Consider the following 22,071-nt stretch of genomic DNA (forward strand, 5'->3'; position numbering starts at 1 on the left):
TAAATTGTTGTCTTTTATGATACCGTCACCTCATGACAACTGAGATGAGAGCAAAAACTCAATACGTTTCAAGGACAAAAAGAAAAAAAGAAAGTGTAGCGCAATAACTCAAAGTTGAGTGCAAATTTACTGCGCCACAGAAAGCTCTGAAGGCCGACCAGAGTTGGCACAGACTTGTAAAAACATTTGACTTTCCTGACAGCTCCATCTGGGCACAGCAGAGTGTCATAGGAGGAAATGAGCAGTCGCTCTGGAGGATGAACACTTTTTTCATTTGCAAAAAAAAAATGTATTTAAATGCTGAATCATGAATGTGCGGGAATTGATGTAAGATTACCTAATGTTAAAGGTTCATTTTGAATGTTAATTGTTGCGGAGATACATTTATTAAGAAGAGTAATCTCCAGGGGTTGATTAAAGAGCAGCGTGCCATGTCAGCGTGTGTATGCATGTGTGTGTGTGCATTAGCGATTGGTTCTAATGTGTGCCAATCTGAGTGTGCGGCAATTTGTATATGATTGCTAATCTTAATCCACGTAGAAATGCTCCCACTCGAAGCCATTAATGTCTGTTTTCAGTGTGTGAGTGCACAAACACTTCAAGCTGAGTAATGCGTTTCTGAACGTGCACATGCATGAAGGGATGCACGGGTATGTGTCTTTGAGTGCATGGGTGTAATCTGAGAATAAAATGTGGTGGTGGGGGGGTGGTTTACAGGATCATTAAGCTGCACATTAGACCCAACTGCAGACAGACATTGAGGAGACAGGTGGTGTGTGTGCAGAAGGTAGGAGGATTTCAGTGGGGAAAGGGAAACTGGGGGTGTGGATCTAGCTTTGAGGTTGAAGAGGGATTGAGCGTATTAGTGAGTTTACAGTGTCAAAAAGGCAAGGGGATTGAGGGGAGCTGACCCATAAAAAGCAGACGAACATACTGTGAGCAAGAATCAGCTGTACATCATCCTAACTAGAACACAATCTTTGACACAGTGAACACAGCGTCGTTGGGATGGCACTCTTATTCATGCAGAAAATGATGCAAAAGTAATGACAAATGAATGACAACTGAACGTTTTACCTAGTTTTGGGGGGGGGGCTATCGATTATAAAATAACACAAAATAAACACATTACACTGCTCTATGTATCACTCTAACTCTGATATAAACCTAAAATGCAAGTATTGTGAGAGTTTAAAGTGACAATGTGATCCAAAAAAGCTGCATAAACATCTTGGTTGTTAACCAAAAAATGTGCTAACCAAGGCAGACATTTGTTATATAAGTGTATTCACATTTCAATGTACAAATAAAGTGGAACCTTGGTTAGCATCATTAATCCGTTTCAGAGGGTCTGACTCTAACCGAAAAAATGTTGATTGACATAAATTGTCCCCATAAGAAATAATGTAAATCAAATTAATCTGTTTCAGAAAGCCCAAAAAAATTTAACACGTTTTTTTTTTTTAGAGTTTACAATTATACAAAATTATATGTACGGTTACTTTTACCTTCATTGAAGACGTGATTGTTGCCAAAGACACTATGTGGCAGCCATGAGTGATTTCATCAATTCAGTAGTCTTTCTCACTTAAAATCTCTGCTTTTCCGTGCGCTTGCAAAATAACCCAAAACGATGGCAAAGAAAGTTGCGAGGGCCAGCATTTTGATTTCGTACACTAACTGGAAAATGTACACAAACCAAGTTTGTTAACCAAAAAACACGCTACCAGGGGTGTACACTCTATTCCTATTTATTCTATGTTATCACTATTCAGTTTTATTACTCATGAACAAGCTAACCCTTGTGCATACAAATGACACGACAAAGCTTTCTCAAAATCGTCTACTTTATTAAGATAAATGTTCTTGCAAAAAATCCAATAAAAAATGATCTTGAATTTATTGCTTGTCATCTTTACACTTGGGCTTAGTCTGATGCATAATAGGAACTCCAAAGCATTCTCACAAGGAGGATATGCTGCTAGCTAGTTTGACACAAGGTTATGCTGACATTAAAATCAAAGATACCACACACATACATTCAGGTTATACAAAACGGAACTAAAGAGTTACAGATGTCATAGCCAATAAGCACAAACCAGGGGCAGGAAAAGTGCTGAGCATCTCCAGCAAACAGCATTTGCTGCTTTTCCAATGGGAGATTGTTCAGTTCAAATGTCTCTTTCCTCCAGGTCATAATATTCGCAGGATATTGAATCAATCACAACTGGACTGTTTTGATCAGGGGTGTTCAGAGTGTGTCCTGGGGGCCATTTGCAGAAAGTAGCTGTTTAACAAGAAAACTACAAAAAAGTCAAATTAAATAAAATTAGAAAAATCAAAAGTTTTGTGAGAATAAAGTCAAAATATAACTAGAAAAAGTTAACATTTTAATATTTTTTTCATTTATATGGGAAACAAATAACACAAAAATAAAATTGTGAAAATTTGGTTGGGGAAAATAATATTATTTGACAATAATATTAAGTAATAATATATATATATTAAATCATATAATATTATGGGAAGAACATATTATGACAAAAACATTTACAAGAAGAAAGCTGAAATAGTTGGAAAATGTAATTTAAATTGTAATGAAAAAAAAGTAAAAATTTTACACAACTATATGCAAAAATGTTAAATACTAAAGAACATATTTTTTAAATTTCAAAGTTTTAATGTTATTAGAAACAAAACAAAATAAAGTATTTTTTGAAAAAATTGGTGGAGGAAAAAGCTATAATATTATATGAATTAAGTCAAAATATGGCAGTAAAATCATAAAATTATAATAAGAAAAATAATTTACAAAGATTCCTTTCCATTCCTTCTTCTTCCAGTAATTCGGGTCGGTCTCAGGGAAGTCCACACTTCACGGTCTCCTGCCACCTTTTCCGGCTCCCCCCAGGTTGACCCCAAGACGTTCCCAGGCCAGCTGTGAGACATAATCCCTCCAGCGTGTCCTTGGTCTGCCCTGGGGCCATGGCCTGGCTGGGCATGCCCAGAACACCAAGGAGGCATCTGGACTAGATGGCCGAGCCTCCTTTAGATGTGAAGGAGCAGTGGCTCTACTCTACTCTACTCTTAGGGTGAGTCCAGCCACCCTATGGAGGAAACTCATTTCAGCCGCTTGTATCCGCCGTGTCATTCTTTCGGTCCTGATCCAAAGCTCATGACCATTGGTGAGGGAGAGAAGAACATGGATCGACTGGTAAATTGAGAGCTTTGCCTTCCGACTCAGCTCTCTCTTCACCACGACGGTCCGGTACAATGACTGCAATGACCAAACCCCAACCTTCCCTCACTGATGAACAAAACCCAGAGATACAAGACCTCGCTCCCAATCCGACACAACAAAGATGATTTAAGAGTCAAGACCAAGGCAAAGGTTCCAGTTGTGATCAGTTCAATACCCTCAACATTCAGTTCTAATGTTGGAGAAGAGACCATAGAACATTGAATTTCAAGACCAGAACTGAGAGCACTAGGGTTGCTGGACAAACTCCAAACACGGAACTCAGAAGGTGGAATCCACTTTACGAGTCCCTTGTCATGCACTGACCAGCAAAACATCAAAAATTAGCATGGCTAGCATCTAAAACTAGGAAAACCATGAAATTAAAAATGAAATATGTTATTACAGGGGGTACTTTTGAAGTAACATTATTTTTTTAGTAGCACAATTTACTAAATATAACCAGTACCTGCTTGGCAATAAGTTCCTCTCATATATGATTGACAAGGACAGAAGTGCTGTTTTATGCATGCAAATATGAATTAATTAGCACATCATCAGACCATGTACTTTCAATTAAATATATGCAATTAATCCATTGTACAAAAGTCACTCAATTACAGAATAAGCCTTTGGGGATCTGGAAAAATCCAACATAATGAGAGTCATTACAGTACTGAGATGACGTGAGGTTCCCGTGTCGTCCTACTTCATCACCTTTCCCACCAAGCAACGTGACACAAAATGACAACACAGACAGTGGTCAGTACTAGTGTTCAAACCTCATGCCAAATACGTATGTACATTCTTGTTTTAAGGAAATTGTATCCAAGGCAGTTGATCTGACAAGGTTTTGCATTCTCGGAATTCTCTTGGGAAATATGGGAATATGAGGCAGATGGAGACAAAAAAAACCCAAACATCACAGGAAAAGGTTGTCATAAATAAATAAATAAAATAAATAGAGCAAAAGGTTTCATAAGTTAAAGGGGTCAAGAGAGTGTTTGCACGATGACTGTGTTGTCCGTGGGGACTGTCGGTAAGGAGGGGAGGGAGAACGAAAAACCCCTCGAGAGGCCCGGAACAACAACACACACACACATGTAGACACACACACTCGGATCTAATGACAGGAAAGAACAACAACATGCGTTAATATGGTATATAATAAAAACATGCTTCAAAGCAAAGCTGTAAACGTGTCTACTTTTAGTACGGGGAAAGGCTTTTGTTGTTTGGTGAAATATTCCAGGCAGTGAATTTAGTCTTTTTAGTATTTCTGTATCATCGGATGTGCAATGCTAAAATATATATCACTTCAATTATGGGGCATATGCACACTTTTTCAAACTCATGTTTGCAGAAAAGCCTTAGAATAAATTATGAAAATGTCTGAAATGAATCATGTACAATAGGGGTGTCCAAAGTGTGGCCCAGGGGCCACTTGTGGCCCGTAGTTTGTTTTTTATTGGTCTGCGATCTAGCTGCTCGATACTATGTCAGTCCCTGACACCTTAAGAGATGCACTGAGTAGTTGGTTTAAAGCGTTACTCGTGCTCTTGACTCTCATCACAGGGATGTGTGGTCGCATGCCGCATCCCACCTGCATCCCAACTGCATCCCAGCTTTGTGTTGTGATTTAGAATATATGATCTTTTTTTAATAAACACTTAAACACAATAATAATTTAGTGGGCTGCATGGAGGACACGTGGTTAGCACGAAGCCTTCACAGCTCCGAGACCCGAGTTCAATTCCTGGTTTCTTCCCACATTCCATAAACATGCTAGGTTAATTGGCGACTCCAAATTGTCCATAGGTATGAATGTGAGTGTGAATGGTTGTTTGTCTATATGTGCCCTGTGATTGGCTGGCGACCAGTCCAGGGTGTACCCCGAATCTCACCCGAAGACAGCTGGGATAGGCTCCAGCACCCCCGCGACCCTTGTGAGGATAAGCGGTAGAAAATGAATGAATAATTTAGTGACGGTCCCTAGTATGAACAAGCTCCCTGCACAGTGAGGGGGAACTATCACTGTAGCTATGAAGTGGGAGTCGAGTGGAAACCATATCCGTATCAGCTGATATCAGTATTGGAAATTGAGAGTTGGACAATATCAGCATATCATTTTTTGGCAAAAATATCGGGCATCCCTAATAATAACCCTAATAATAATAACCCTAATAATACCAAATAACTTTGGTAGAAAAAGTTTGGACATCCCCAGTGTACAATGACTAACAAGTACAAAAAATAATAATCATACAGTCGCAATGTCTTTACATGTAGTATTATCTGAAGCAACTTGGTGGGTTGGATTGATTATTAAAACTGTTATGTGCCAACACAAGAAAAATTGCATGAATGCAAATAATGACCATGAGCGACGTTAAGGCATCGTTATGTCATCCATCTAATTATGCAGTTTATTTTGGAAATAAAAAAGTTAGTTTAGTAAGTTGGTAAGAAGTGAAAAGTATAATATATGTCTGTGGCTGATAGTGAGAGTGAGGATGTTAGAAGGTTTAGCTCATCGACGAGTATTGAACAAAACAGCGTAGATGTTCATAGCAAAAACAGAATGAAACATTGTGCCTTACGGCTGCATAAGTAGGTTGTCGTATATAGAGACTAGGTGGAGTATTGATCGTTATACAGTAACAATGCAAGAATGAACTTGCAGTGAAAGTGTGGCAGTCAGGCAAAAGTGTGTCGGTGTGTTTTGTGGTGGGGGGTGCGTGTTGGGGATTGTTGTACATTCATGGTGAGAGGTTGGGAGGCAGCGTCCTGGGGGGGTCGGGGGTTCCTCTGTAGGTGCGGTTTACATCGACGGGGAATGACAGGCTGAGCGCCTTCTCCTACAGAAGGATGCATTTTCCTTTCTCCACCCACGGGTTGTTCTTCATTAGCTCCGGGTTCAAGAAGGGATCCTCTGGGACGCCATCCTCTATCCACTTCACCAAACTTTAGAGAGACAGAAACATTTTTTAAATTCCACAGCGACTTTATTGCCACAATCAATCCTGTATGTGCTTTTCCATATAAGGTAAAGAAGCAAGTGGTTGAAGTAACCACTCATCAAGTTTTATTTTTTTTCCCTTTTTTCAGTGGACAAAACTACACACTCATCAGAAGCTACCACAGTTGATACTTTAGAAAAACGCTCAATACCTTAAACAAGACAATACAAGGAATACAATGTATTGGTTCATTAAAGGGGAACTGCACTTTTTGGGGGAATTTTGCCCATCATTCAAAATCCCTATGTGGCAAAAGTAGTCGACTTAGGACGTAGATCAGGTCTTCCAATAAGCGGACAGATGGTAGTTCCTCCATCCGTTCCCGGTCATGTTGTGTCCATGGTTGACACACTTGTTTTGGTGCTGGTCCGAGACACTGTTGGTTATCATCAACCTGCCCTAAAGCAGCTTACCACCACAAGTGTGTGAATGTGGAGTGACTGAGTAATGGGATCAGTGCTTTGGGAAAAGCACTAGTATGTAAGTCGTAGTAGTAGTAGTAGTCGTATTACAGTGGAATCTGCTTAAGTCGGTCACGCTTATGTATATTGACAACCCTGGTCCACCATGTTGGTCCACCATGTTCTTCATATTATTAAAAAGTGTCCACTTAAGCCGACATTGACCAAAGGGGGCATTTTTATGGCAAATTCATCCAGTTATTCATTCATTCATTCATTTTCTACCGCTTACCCTCACGAGGGTTGCGGGGGTGCTGGAGCCTATCCCAGCTGTCTTCGGGCGAGATTCGGGGTACACCCTGGACTGGTCGCCAGCCAATTACAGGGCACATATAGACAAACAACCATTCACACTCACATTCATACCTATGGACAATTTGGAGTCACCAATTAACCTAGCATGTTTTTGGAATGTGGGAGGAAACCGGAGTACTCGGAGAAAACACACACATGCAAACCCCACACAGAGATGGCCGAGGGTGGGATTGAACTCGGGTATCCTAGCTGTGAGGTCTGCACACTAACCACTCAACCGCCGTGCAGCTGATCCAGTTATGTAATGTGAAAATGTGTGACTTCCTGTTCAGTGCAAATGCAACCAGTGTGTCCTTCAGTTTCTGTCAGTCAGTCAGTCAGTGATATTTTTTGTATTTTGTTTTAAAATATGTACATATCATATATCATACAAACACAGAAACTCACTCTGTCACTGTTTTGGAGGACTTCTCTCGTTTGAAGGCCAACTGATACTTGAGGCTCTCCACTTCCTTCTTCATCTGGGGCAGGTCCATCTCATCCATGACTGCAGTGTGATGTAGAAATTTTTTACCTGCACACAGTCAAGACGAGGGTATAAATATAGCTACACACAACTGATTGAAAAGCAGAGTATACACCGAGGAGTACATCTTGATGCGGGCTTTGTGTCCTTGTTGAGTGTTTCTACCTAAGGAAGGAAGAAGACATTTATTGTGCACAAACAAACGCAGCCAAAAGTGAATAACCCACTTAACACTCATGTATACAATGGCACTTTGGGGAGTCAAACACAAGACATTGGCAAGACAGCTTTTTAAGTTCACTATTTTTTGCTGCAGTTACAAATGTATGCAAATGTAGTTCATTGTTTGTCGTTTTACATTAATGGTATTATAGTATGCTTTTCAATGTCTTTAAGGGAAGCGGGGTACAAAGCATGTGGTGAGAGCCATACAGTACAGTACAGTACAAAAAGAACAGGATGTACTGTACATGTCCTATTTTTCTCCATGCCCTCGACCTTACATGGATAGCTCCGGCTTTGGAAAAGTTCAAATGTCATAGACAGGGAGAAACTCTTAACACAGTTTGTTCACTAATATTTTATTTGAAAGCTGAAAACACACACAAATGTTAGGTTTTGGGGAGCTATCCTGCTCATTTCAGGGGTTTTTAACATTATATTGGAGTTTCAGCTAAAATGAAAGGAAAGGTATACAAAACTGTGGTGAGACCAGTCATGTTGTTTGGTCTAGAGACAGTGCCACTGAGGAAAAGACAGGAAGCAGAACTGGAGGTAGCAGAGATGAGGATGCTGAGGTTCTTATTGGGAGTTACCAGGATGGATAGGATCAGGAAGGAGTACATCAGAGGGACATTACATGTTAGAGGCTTTGGAGATAAAGTCACAGAAGGCAGCCTGTGATGGTTGGGACATGTCCAGAGGAGAGATAGTGAATATATTGGTAGAAGGATGCTACGTTTAGAGCTGCCAGGTAGGAGGCGTAGAGGAAGACCAAAGAGGAAGTTTCTGGATGTAGTGAAGGAGGACATGAGGGTAGTTGGTGTGAGTGGGTTGGATGGAGGAGATTGATTTGCTGAATGGAAAAGCCGAATATATGCCGAAACATATTCAGTTCACTTGGAGCGGTTAATACATACAAATTAGATACTATAATCCTGTCTAGTCATTTATCTTTCTCTTCATTAAATACAGTAACAATAGGCATATTTTATATGTTAATGGTGATTAATCATGATTAATTTTAAAGCTGATTAATCAGATTTTTAAAAATGTTTTAAAAGCCCGAATTTAGACATTTAAACTTGATCTTGGCCACAAAATGTTACTTTCATATCAAAGGACTACCATCAGTATCCAAGTTCCCATATTGCGGTCTGCCAGAGTCTTGACTGCACTGCTAAGCTCCACCCATGATTTACTACTATAATGAAATGAGCTCATACCGAAGCACAGATGCAGTTATTTTTGAAAGGTGCAGGACTATTAATAATTCATGGACTCAGTTAGAATTGTTGTGAAGGGACAGAAAAGCAACACCAGTGATAAAATCTTCCATTGCCTCTTAAGTCTTTCTCACACCACCGCCCACACTCAGAATCGACCACACTTCCTCCTTAATAATAAATTCCCAGTTCATTATGTTTTGGTCAACATCGGTTATTTTTAGGAAACATGAATAATGCTGGCTAGTATGCGGTAACAGTGTTTATCTGAAGACAGATGGGTAGTTTTTATTTTCTGTAGTTCCACCAGTACCACTGATGTCAGCTGTAGCTCCAGTATATCATGTGTTATAGCTTATATTGATCTGTGCAGAAATGGGGATATATCGTATTGAATATTTTCCCAAGTGTCAAACAAGTGTCATGTGTCGCTTATGTGAAATAGACACCATAGTCAAAAAAAAAAAAAGCCTGAGTGGTATCACATCAAATCTGACTGTATGTTACTTCTCCTACGTTTGGGAATCAAGGTCAATAATTGCTCCAAGATCAGTAACATTGATCATTTTAGGTAATTATCTTTCTTCCTAACAACAGGGTCAAACAGCATTGGATGACTGCCCAATGCAAATGGCTATACAGGGAAACGTAGTAGTTTGGCGGTACAAAAACCTCAGATCCTCAGATGAAAACAAGAGAATTGAACTTGAAACATGTTTTTTTTTCACATCTTGGCTCCATATGCGCAGTGTTACATGGAAGCGGTGACTCAATGGGATAGCCAAGAATAGACTGCAATAGTTTGAGTTTGAGGTACGTTATTATACAACATGTCACTAACCAGTTTAAAAAAAAAAAAAAAAAAGTGAGGGGGCGATGGCCAGTCCCTGCCTGAGATCCAGTTTCAGCCTCCAGAGTCCTCCAGTGAGAGGAGGATGTTTTCCTCTTTCCATCTCTATAACTCACCGCCTCTTTCATCCCCCATGTTCCCTCCCTTCATCTCTTACACTTTGACTTCTGCTAGTCTGCCATATCCATCTGCATGTATCACTCTTCCTCACATCCTGTGTGTTAGCGGTCAATGTATTCTATGCCAGTCTTCTAATTAACGGCCTCTGTCATTTTCAAGTGTTCTCTCATTCTCTGTTTCTGAATTGACCGCTTGTATTTTTCAAGGAAGAATGCAAATTTTGGATGAAAGAGAAATGGTGGACTAATGATTAGTGTGTCTGAGCGTGTATGCTCCCCATGGTATGGTCCATGGTGTACCATACAAAAGCTCATCTTTATGGGTGTTGGACAACAACTTAGAGTAGAGTATTATCTACTATTAACTTGTTTGTGCTGCTTTCATTTTCGAGTTGTTACATATTGTTCCATAGGTCAATCCACGTTCAAGTAGCCTCCCATTCACTCAGATTAAACCAAAAATAGTACAATTTGTTTGTGCTGTTTTGTGCATTTAAAATGACTCGTTTGTGCTGCTTTCATTTTTGAGTTATTACATATTGTTCCATAGGTCAATCCAAGTTCAAACAGCCTCCAATTTACCCAGATTAAACCAAAAATAGTCCCATTCGTTTGTGCTGTTTTGTGCTATTAAAATGACTTGTTTGTGCTGCTTTCATTTTTGAGTTGTTACATATTGTTCCATAGGTCAATCCAAGTTCAAGTAGCCTCCCATTTACTCAGATTAAACCAAAAATAGTACAATTTGTTTGTGCTGTTTTGTGCAATTAAAATGACTCATTTGTGATGCTTTCATTTTTGAGTTGTTACATATTGTTCCATAGGTCAATCCAAGTTCAAGTAGCCTCCCATTTACTCAGATTAAACCAAAAATAGTCCCATTCCTTTGTGCTATTTTGTGCAATTAAAATTACTGTGCTCCTTTCATTTTTGAGTTGTTACATATTGTTCCATAGGTCAATCCACGTACTAGCAGCCTCCCATTCATTCAGATTAAACCAAAAATAGTACAATTTGTTTGTGCTGTTTTGTGCAATTAAAATGATCGTTTGTGCTGCTTTCATTTTTGAGTTATTACAGATTGTTCCATAGGTCAATCCAAGTTCAAGCAGCCTCCGATTTACCCAGATTAAACCAAAAATAGTCCCATTCGTTTGTGCTGTTTTGTGCTATTAAAATGACTGTTTGTGCTGCTTTCATTTTTGAGTTGTTACATATTGTTCCATAGGTCAATCCACGTTCCAGTAGCCCGCCATTTGCTCAGATTAAACCAAAAATAGTACAATTTGTTTGTGCTGTTTTGTGCAATTAAAATGATCGTTTGTGCTGCTTTCACTTTTGAGTTATTACATATTGTTCCATAGGTCCACGTTTAAGCCACGTTTAAACCAAAATAGTCCCATTCGTTTGTGCTGTTTTGTGCAATTAAAGTGGCTGTTTGTGCTGATTTCATTTTGGAGTTATTATAGATTGTTCAATAGGTCAATTCCAAGTTTGCGCAGCCTCCCATTTACCCAGATTAAACCAAAAATAGTCCCATTTGTTTGTGCTGCGTTTGTGCTGTTCTCCGCAATTAAAATGTGTGTGCTGCTTTCATTTTTGAGTTATTACAGATTGTTCAATAGCCTCCCATTTACCCAGACTGTGACCCGTTTGTGCTGCATTTGTGCTGTTTTATGCAATTAAAATGATGTTTTCGAGCTCTCATAATGTCATTTAAGCTATCAAAGATTTACGTTTTGTTCTATTATTTAATCAGCCCCCCATATATGTACTGTTTTGTGCAATAACAATTGTGCTGTGTTTGTATTTTAGCTTTTAACTGTATTAAAAATATCACATAGACCCCCAGTTAATGCACATTAAACCAAAATAGTGTCATTCGTTTGTGCTGTTTTGCACAAATAAAATGCACATTTAAGTTGCTTTTCTTTTAGAGTTATTCCATTGCACAAAACAGATGATTGGGACTATTTCTGGTTTAATTTGAAGCAAAAGGCGGGCTGGTTGAACTTTGATTAACCTATATAAAACAATTGAGCAATAACTCAAAGCAGCACAAATGTTCCCTTAATTGCACAAAACAGCACAAGCGCAGCACAAACTACTACACTTACAGTACATGCTGTGACAGAATTAGACTTCATTGATCCACAAGGGAAATTGCTTGGTTACAGTAGCTCAATTGTAGAAGGAATCACGCTCATGGGATACGTACAAACCTTTTCAAGTGTCACTGAACTATTTTTCCTCTATTATTGTCATTATACTACCGTAATTAAGTCTTGTCCTCAAAACACTCCTTGTGTGTTGTTGTTCAATTAACAGGTGATTTTGAGTAGCTCACAAAGGGTCAAAGAATATTTGTTTCAACTCAATTATAAATCATTCATCATAGTTTCTAATTACAACTATTGAAAATCAGCAAGTGAAGATACTGCTGTGTGGGTGCAACAGGAATACGGGGTGGTTGTTTGTAGGTCACATGGTGATTTGGGTTTAAAAGCATCCAGAGATTAACCTCTACCCGCTTTCTATTCTGCTGTCTTCCCAACCACAACACGCTATTATATTGTGTATATGCACAGCTGTGGGGCAGGTGGCACCGTCAGGTGAGCTTCTACCTGTGTTTAATGTGTCAAATTTGACTTTAATTATGACAGGAGAAAGGACAGGAGCTTCAGGGTAAAAAAAAGGAGAAAAGTGACAAAACAAAGCTAATAGAGACGAATAAAGTGACTGAAGGGAGAGAAAGTGAAAAGACTCGTCTTTCCTCTATAGCTACTGCATTGTAAATAGAGACTAAAAATAGAAAGGAACAGGCAGAGCTCCTCTGACCAACTGAGAGTGGAGACGGGAAGAACGAAGAGGCTCCTTGCTGTTAAACTGACGAAATGAAAGCGATATTGGTGCACAATATTCACCTTATGCAACAGCACAGTCGGCTTCTGCGTGACACAACTAGGGACAATCCAGTTGATGTGACCACTGCAGGCATGACGAGTCGATCAGGGCTGATCAATAGACTTGATGGAATGTGAGCAAATTAGTGAACTATACGGAATGTCGGAGCCAGCAGCCTGATTTTATAGATTCAAGTACTGGGACAACGGGTCTAATGTAACAAAACAACACTCATACGGGAAGCCTTTGTCAAGGTTGGAAGGTTTTTTTTTTAATTCAGACACACCTTTGAGCAGCCATGATGGATGAGTCTGGCGCACAGTTGTAGTTCATCCCAAGGGTGTATGATGGGGTGGGTAAGGTCACGGAGCATGCAATTGTCCAAAATGTCTCGGTAAGATGGTTATGAGTTAATTAGTTAACTCAGTCCTGCTATTTCTAATAATGACATGCTATTATAGTCTTTTTTCGCCAATCTTGATAAGTTAATTTCCGCAAAGTAAGATTCCACACATATAAATGGAATCATTTCATAGTTAGAGCAGTATTAGTGTCCTCTAGATATGAAATATAGTCACCTTTATATTCATATTACCCAGACAATAAGCCACTTAAGACATAAAATTTGTGCTCATGTGTGGCTATAAATGTGTTTTCTAGGGGAGCAAAGTTAATGGCGGACCGAAAATGATGTTGAGTTTCATATTTTCGTAAGATAACAGTAGCCGTGTTTTAATTTGGGACTATTGTGCATTTTGTGAGATAACTAAAACCTGCAATAAACGCCAGTTGTTCCAGCAATCAAGTCTGGTGCTTGTGTGTCTCACCAAACATTACAATAACATTACGGACACCTAGGATACTACGTCATTGTCTGTGAATGCATCTTTTAGTTAATTTGGCCATTTTCATGCTTGAAAACATAATGTTATTCATTTTTGGCTCATTAAAGACCACAAAACTGCATAATTTCTGAATTAATACATTTTTAGAGCTGTCAAAAATAGTGTGTTAGCACAGGTAACTCATTTATTTCTTTAATTGTGTTATATTTTTTAGCGTAATTATCATGGCAGGCGATGCAGCTGTAATGAAACAGTGACGCTAACCACGGAGTCACACTATAACTTTATTCAGACCTGGTAAATAGTTTCAGACATGGCCTATCTTTTATCTTAATTTAAATTTCCAGTTTATTTGGAGCTTTTAACACATACAAATATATATATATACTCCTGTCCTGTATTTTACCTTTTTTTCATTAACATTAGGGTATCCGATAATAGCTCTTTCGCCGAAAACCGATATGCCGATATAACTCTGAATTTCAGATACCGATATCAGCTGATACAGATATCTGTAATGCTGTGTAAAGAACACAGCATTTTTTTAATACCGGTATTCATAATCGGGGGGAAAAAAATCCAATACTGAATGAATTGATATCGCATTTTTATGCTGATTACCGATAATTATCGGACATCCCTAATTACTATACAGTCAAAATCATTTTTATTTTTATCAAAATCATTATTCATTGTGCTTAATTAATTTGAAAATTGTGATTAATCTGATCATTTGACAGCCCTATTTTTTTTTTTTTTTACGGGCACACCAACAAGGGGAAAAAAATCCTCAAGACAAAAAAACAGTATGTAGTAAAAGGGAATATGTGCGTAGATTTTTTATTTCGTTGAAATTGTTACATTATATTGTAAAAAATGTTCACAAATAAGTCAGTTAATAAACTTAATATATGTTTACGCCAGTTATAGTCATAATTCAAGGTTGTAGTTAATAAGTTCATAACTCCTGTCACCTGTTTCTCATTCATTAAGGCGTTATTATTATTCAGTAGTAAAAATTATAAGTAAATAATTGGAAATACAGGACCTTGTATTTACTTGGTATTGGCTCAATAGCACAACCAGCAGTAGCACCCAGCCATACTTGAGATAATACAGACATCATCTATTCTTCAAACAAGGTTGGCTAAGGACATACAAACTGGAAGGGGAGGAAGCGCAGAGAGATTCATGCAATATTTGTAGGATGTGCACACACACACACACACACACACAATATATTGTGCAGTTGAAGTCCAGTTGTCCTTGATTCACCCCTGTTTGACTGAAGAAAAACATGTTGATTGTGACGGGGTACAAATACCACTTTTACCTGCAGAATGTATGCCGATTTATAGCAATATGTCGGGCGCTATAAGCAAGAAAAGACAAGGAAATGAGACGCATAGTTACCTCACTGATGCTCCGGTGGAGGCTGTTGCTCTTCCAACTCGGACCGGTGCACTTCAACCACAAGGAGGACAAAATGTTGTATTCCCGCTTTAATGGCAGATAACTGTGTAATCCCCACCGAAAGGCTCGAAGATAAATCCGCAGTCGCCGGAGAAAGCAGACGGTGACGAGCCGTGTGGGGTTGTCTGAGGAGCGGAAGTCTCTGGGACGTCTGTAGTCCTGCTTGAAGCTGCTGGGGAATGGAGGAGAAAGACAGGAAGAGGACAACTTAACCAGCTGGTGTGGTGGACGCTCCACTCTGCTGGATGCTTTATGCGTGACCGTGCGTGCGTGTGTGTTAGTGTGTGTGTGCTTGTGTGAGACAGAGCTAGAGCAAGGTAAAGAGAGATAGTCACTCCTTTCCTTAGTGCTCACTATGTCTGTGTGCTGTAGATTACGTCCCTAATATTACGATTCAAAACTTCATCACCAAAACCACATATACTTATAAACATGAGAGGGTGGAGGGATCAATTTAATACTCAATACTCATACTGGTATCAGTATCGAGTCAATGTCATCGTTATTATATATTTTTCCATTTTCTTCAATCCTCACAAGGCTTTTTGGGGGGTTGCTGGAGCCTACCCCAGCTGTCTTCAGGCGAGAGGCGGGGTACACCCTGGACTGGTGGCCAGCCAATCACAGGGCACAAACAACCATTCACACTCACATTCATACCTATGGACAATTTGGAGTCGCCAATTAACCTAGCATGTTTTTGGAATGTGGGAGGAAACCGGAGTACCCGGAGAAAACCCACGCATGCATGGGGAGAACATGCAAACTCCACACAGAGATGGCTGAGGGTGGAATCAAACTCGGGTCTCTTAGCTGTGTGGCCTGTGTGCTAACCACTCGCCGCCGTGCAGCCCCTTCTAAATACAGTTTAACATTATTAGAGCACTTTAGACATGAACTAACACCCCTATAGTCACTTTTATACTTGTATTACCCAATATTGTTGACATAATAAGTGTAAATAAGCCATTTAAGATATAAATTCCAGAGGGGAGCTGAGTGGCGAGTGGACAGGAAGTAACGTCCACACAGGGTGGAATTGAGCTTGGGTCACCTAGCTGGGAGGCCTGCGTGCTAACCACTAGACTACCGTGCAGCCTTCAATGGTTATTTTCGCCAGTATTTTTATTTTTGATATTAATATGTCCTTGGACATAGCAGTGCTTTACAAAGCCAAATGATATAAATGAGCATCAGTAGTAGTTTTTACATTTGTTTAGTCATTTTGCACTATTGACTCAAACTGGCTCAAACATATAATATATATAATTCATTCATTCATTTTCTACCGCTTTTCCTCACGAGGATCGCGGGGGTGCTGGAGCCTATCCCAGCTGTCTTCAGACGAGAGGCGGGGTACACCCTGGACTGGTGGCCAGCCAATCACAGGGCACATATAGACAAACAACCATTCACACTCACATTCATACCTATGGACAATTTGGAGTCGCCAATTAACCTAGCATGTTTTTGGAATGTGGGAGGAAACCGGAGTACCCGGAGAAAACCCACGCATGCACGGGGAGAACATGCAAACTCCACACAGAGATGGCCGAGGGTGGAATTGAACCCTGGTCTCCTAGCTGTGAGGTCTGCACGCTCACCACTCGCCGCAGTGCAGCCCGTAATATATAATAATTTGCCTTAAATCTTTGTTTTATTCTGATTATAAACATGATCAACAAATTAAAGGGAAAATCAGTCAAGGATCTTGAAAATGTAAAGTATTGGTGTCAGCATCAGTATACACAGTGAAGCCCTACAAATTTCAATAAATATACAAACATGTGCCAATATAACTTTAAAAATAAAAAACTTTTTTCCACAAATTTTCCCATCATGCATTTTGTTTGAGCAAAGAATTTCAGTGGAGGACAAGCAGCATAGAAAATGGATGGCTGGTGCTGCAATGCTGCTTCTGTCCTCGAGAAGAAACCAGAGGAACCCACAGCCCAGAGGGAGGCTGACAGCATTGCAGAGCCCCAATTAATGTGTTGCTTAGACGCAAAGCATTATGGCAAAACATGAAAACAGTTGTGTTCCATTTTTCCACTTGTTTTGGTGCATGTTTGTATATTTCTCAGGGATACCTTTGGAGTGTGAAGTTGCTGTGTGATGAGTTTAGTGTTATTTATAAGATGACACCGTGAGTCAGACTGTTATGTTGTTATACTGTCACCATATTTTCCGCACTTGCATGATCTAATGATATCCACTAAAGCCCTGTGTCACAACCATTGTCTGGGGTGTTCTAATACATAGTGATGACCAAATTATCCAAGAGTCCAGTCTGTTATGGGACATTTTCACAGTCTGTGGCTAAATGATTAGCATGTTGGCCACACAGGAGTCAAAAGATTGGGAAGATCTGGGTTTGAATCTCAGTTTCAAATGTCCCTGCAGTAAGAGCTGCGCAATGGGACATAAACAAATTATTTTTAATATTTTCTGATCAAGAAATCTTGTCACGTTCTAGTGACACAAGCGACAACTTGTCGCTATAGCCTTTTGTCTTATTTCTATAGTCATGGAAGTCGTTTTAACCCATTTGCATTAATCTGTGCTTTACCATGTGACATATTTACAGAACAGTCATAAGGAACGGGGTCAGGAGTAGATTAGATTATAACTGTGTGGAAATCATTATACTATCTCTATACAGGTTGCATGCTATGCCCTGTGTATGCGGGCTGTCTGGGATTAGAAGCATCATTCCAATTGCTGATAGTGAGGCTCCATTTGTCAATGTCTGCCAGTTTGATTAAAAGATTGATGGCGGCTGTCTACGTGCTTCGCTGGGCTGTTTTCCACGTCTTTGCCTTTCCCCTATCTAGCTGCGGGCTTGTCAGGGGTGTTGCTACGATGGGTGGGTGGTGCACGGTTGGTTTTGGAGTTAGGGGGGAGGCTTTGCTCCCGGCAGCTGCTTGGCTGCTGGCGCTCCCGGTCATGGGCGGCCTTCTGTTCTGCCAGACGGGGACTATGGGTCCAGTGGTATTTGGCCCCGGGTGCCCATTAAAATTTTTAGTGTATTTATGTAAAATTATTGTTGTTTTTCCTTTCTGTTATTGTTTTTTATAACTATTTCAACTTTCTTCTCATAATGATGACTTTATTCACATAATATTTTGACTTTATTCTCGTAACATTGTAACTTTTTCTGCATCGTAATTACAAATTATTAATTGTTTTCTGGTTTCTTATATTATGACTATGATAAAAATAATCTTATAGTCTTCTTTCATTAATATTTAAACTTGATGAAATTATGTTAAAAATGTTTCCATTGTGTTTGTTTTTTGTTAACATCATTATTATTTGCGGATGATATGGGCTAATAACTACAAAAACAATCTTCACTCGCTAAATGTACTGCAAAAAAGGTCAGTAAGGATAATTCATAATGCCGCCTACAGAGAACATACTAACTCCTTATTTCTAAAATCACAAATACTTAAACTTGCTGATATAGTTCATCTTCAAACAGCTAAAATAATGCATAAGGCTAAAAACAACCAATTACCTAAAAATGTCATCCAATACTTCTCTACAAGAGAGGAGAAATATGATCTCAGGGAAGAACTAAATTTGAAACACTTATATGCTAGGACTACGTTAAAAAGCCATAGCATTTCAGTATGTGGAATCAAACTATGGAATGGATTGAGTAAGACCCTCAAACAATGCACAACGATGAGCCAATTCAAGAAACAATACAAGCAGTTGATGTTTGCTAAATACAAGGATGAAGAGTCTTGAACCAGTCATGATGTGCTATATATATCACTATATTGACACTTGCTATGGTACCCATTATGTCATTTTGTGGTCACATCACCTCGTACTTCGGTACGAGGTACTTCAAAAAAACAACCTTAAACTGTATTATGGAAAGCAGGAAGTGAACAAATATAACAGTTACTGATTGTAAAAGTACCAGATGGAGGGGTAGGATTTAATAAGCTTTGCTTCTTCCTACTCCTTTTGAACATGTGGAACTGTGAACTGATTATGTGATGCACTCAATTGTAATCTGATGCATGTTCAAATGAAAAAAAAAGCCCACGAGCCACGCTTTGAACGCCCAGGACCAAGAATAATTGTGTTTTCTAAAGCCAAAATGACAAAGAGTCACTTCCATTTTGAATCGCTCATATTTGTCCCTTTTCCCACTGCACCTGAGTTGTATTTCCAAACATACTGTAATTTAGCAAAAGAGGCAATAAATAATTTGAAGGCGTAACCATCTCTTCTAGCCTGTACAGATGTGGAGCATATCTAAAATGGGGACTCACACACACACACAGATGGGACAGCGGTGGTGATTCGAGCGCCATCAGCGCTGAGACTTGGTCTTACTCAGCACTGATCATTAATTCATGATGTACAGCTTAATGGATGTTCACATCAGAAACCGCTGCCATAAATTACTCACGTTACAAACTTAATGAAAAACAAAGTTAGAGTTGATGTTGTTGTACACTGTAACAGTCCATCCTGTATGTGAAAGTAGAACAATCAATTCAAGTACGCGGCATGCACACCGGCTGTTCATAAAAAACAAAACAAAAGAAATATCAATAAGATAATTATATAACATCAAATACCACTCTATTGACTATCATCCCTTGTTATTGTGACGGTCATATTTCCTCAATTTTATCCCCGCCAGGCCCCACCACCATTGTTCTTCTATTGTGTGCCACTAATCCTGTGTGTGTCCTTGTGGTTAAGTTACACTTTGGCCCCTAATGGACCCAGTTATGGGGAGAGCTGCCACCCTCTTGTCCTTATCCAGGTCAAGTGTGTGCACATCAGTGTGTATGTTTGGCTGCGTGACGCTCATGTCTTTGTTTGCATGTGGGTGACACAGATACAGTACTATATGGGGAAATGTATGAACTTGTTTGTCCTTCAGCTAATTTTTTTTTATCCTTTTAGGGTGTGTTCTAAAGATGTTGATTTAGAAACCTACAGGTGTGGGTGTCATTTGACTTTTACCAAAGGTAGTATCAGTATTGGATGGGTCACAAAAGACCCCACAATAAAATCCAAAGAACTGCAGGCCTCACTTCCCTCAGTTAAAGTCAGTGTTACAAAAACTGTTCCAAGACCAAAACAACTGCTAAACAAAAAGAACATTAAGGCTTGTCTCAATTTTGCCCCAAAAAAACTTGATGATCCCCCGAGATATTTGGGGAAATACTCTTGTGGTCGGACGAGACAAACGTTTAGACAAAAGGCAGATTACATCTGACTTAAAGGTAATGCCACATTTCAGAAAAAGAACATCATACCAACAGTAAAATATGGTGGAGGTAGTGTAATGGTCTGGGACCTGGAAGACTTGCTGTGACAAATGGAACCGTGAATTCCGCTGTCTACCAAAACATCCTGAAGGAGAATGTCTGGTCACCTTAAGCTGAAACCAACTTGGGTTCTGCAGCAGGACAATGATCCAAAACACACCAGCAAGTCCACCTCCGAATGGCTGAAGAAAACCCAAATGAAGACTTTGGAGTGGCCATAATAGATTCTACAATTTTGAGTTAATCAGTTGCATCTCTTTTCTTCCAAAAGATACATATGTTCACTGATTAAAGTTTGCTTTCTTTCCTTCATTCCAGACAAAGAGGGAGACAAGTGTTCCGTGAAGATGTGACAAAGTGAATCATTCTGTATTTGCACATTCAGAGAGCCTGGCAAAGAGATATTTGACACACACTGACAGTTGATTGGAACATCTCATCAGCATGAAAGCAGTCTCTGCCTTTTGAAAATCAAGCTCTATTAATCTGTATTAATGTAGGGGGAGAGAGAGAGAGCAGCTCTCTGTTTATGATCTCCATTAAATGACCGGTTGAAAACACTGGAGACAGAAAGGGCTGACCAGATTTGTGTGTGTGTGTGTGTGTGTGTGTGTGTGTGTGTTGGAGCTGCTTAAGTGTTTTTGAGGATGTGCAGAGGGATGGAGTCTCTTGTCACACACAAAGATAAACCTACTAATGGCCAGCGCTTCCTCTAATGGAACGCTGTGTGTGTGTGTGTGTGTGTGTGTGCATCAACAAAGCTGCATTCAATACATCTCTTATTCATGAATGCATTATAGCATTCAGCCCTTACTGTTCAGCTTTTCTATTTATGGCTGCTTCTCTCCGTCTGGACACGTGGAAATCTCCTCACACGCACCTACTCTTCTTTTCATGTGTGCTGATAAAAGTCACTGCTGTTTCTGACTCCGTACAACACATCATAACACTGCTGGGACAGTGAATGATTGGTCCATTTCGCAAAAGACACCTTTATGTGTAACATATGCATACTATGTAGTAACCAACCATGCATTATTGTTGGCGCTTATACTGTATGGTACACATTCTCATACATTTCAACAGTAGTAACCATTTTTGAGCATAGATATACTGTAGATGCAAGACTCTGTGATTGATGTAGTATTCAACGTTCAATTGCAGGTTTAAATGATCTCACAACAGGTACAATAATTCCAAATAAAAATACTTAAAAACCATGAACCATGCCAAACAAAAACATTACTTCCTGTCCACTCGCCACTTAGCTCCCCTATGGAATCTTAAATGGCTTATTTACACTTATTATGTCAACTATATTGGGTAATACAAGTATAAAGGTGACTACAGGGGTGTTAGTTCATGTCTAAAGTGCTCTAATAATGTTAAACTGTATTTAGAATTGGCTGCACGGCGGCAAGTGGTTAGCACACAGGCCACACAGCTAGGAGACCCGAGTTCGATCCCACCCTCAGCCATCTCTGTGTGGAGTTTGCATGTTCTCCCTGTGCATGCGTGGGTTTTCTCCGGGTACTCCGGTTTCCTCCCACATTCCAAAAACATGCTAGGTTAATTGGAGACTCCAAATTGTCCATAGGTATGAATGTGAGTGTGAATGGTTGTTTGTCA

The 22,071-nt window shown here is 39.5% G+C and overlaps 1 protein-coding gene across 1 annotated transcript; it reads right to left on the reverse strand.

Annotated features, from left to right (window-relative positions):
- Window positions 1-1,841: 1,841 nt before the first annotated feature.
- gng13b (guanine nucleotide binding protein (G protein), gamma 13b) lies at window positions 1,842-15,388 on the reverse strand. The gene is made up of 4 exons (XM_058050218.1): window positions 15,195-15,388; window positions 15,077-15,127; window positions 7,422-7,548; window positions 1,842-6,202 (listed from the first exon to the last, which is right to left on the reverse strand). Exons 3-4 carry the CDS (start codon window positions 7,517-7,519, stop codon window positions 6,097-6,099), a joined length of 204 nt encoding a protein of 67 aa, XP_057906201.1. The 5' UTR covers window positions 7,520-7,548; window positions 15,077-15,127; window positions 15,195-15,388; the 3' UTR covers window positions 1,842-6,096.
- Window positions 15,389-22,071: the final 6,683 nt, after the last annotated feature.

This window comes from Doryrhamphus excisus, chromosome 15 (assembly GCF_030265055.1).
Source record: "Doryrhamphus excisus isolate RoL2022-K1 chromosome 15, RoL_Dexc_1.0, whole genome shotgun sequence".
In the NCBI taxonomy this organism is placed as follows: domain Eukaryota; kingdom Metazoa; phylum Chordata; class Actinopteri; order Syngnathiformes; family Syngnathidae; genus Doryrhamphus; species Doryrhamphus excisus.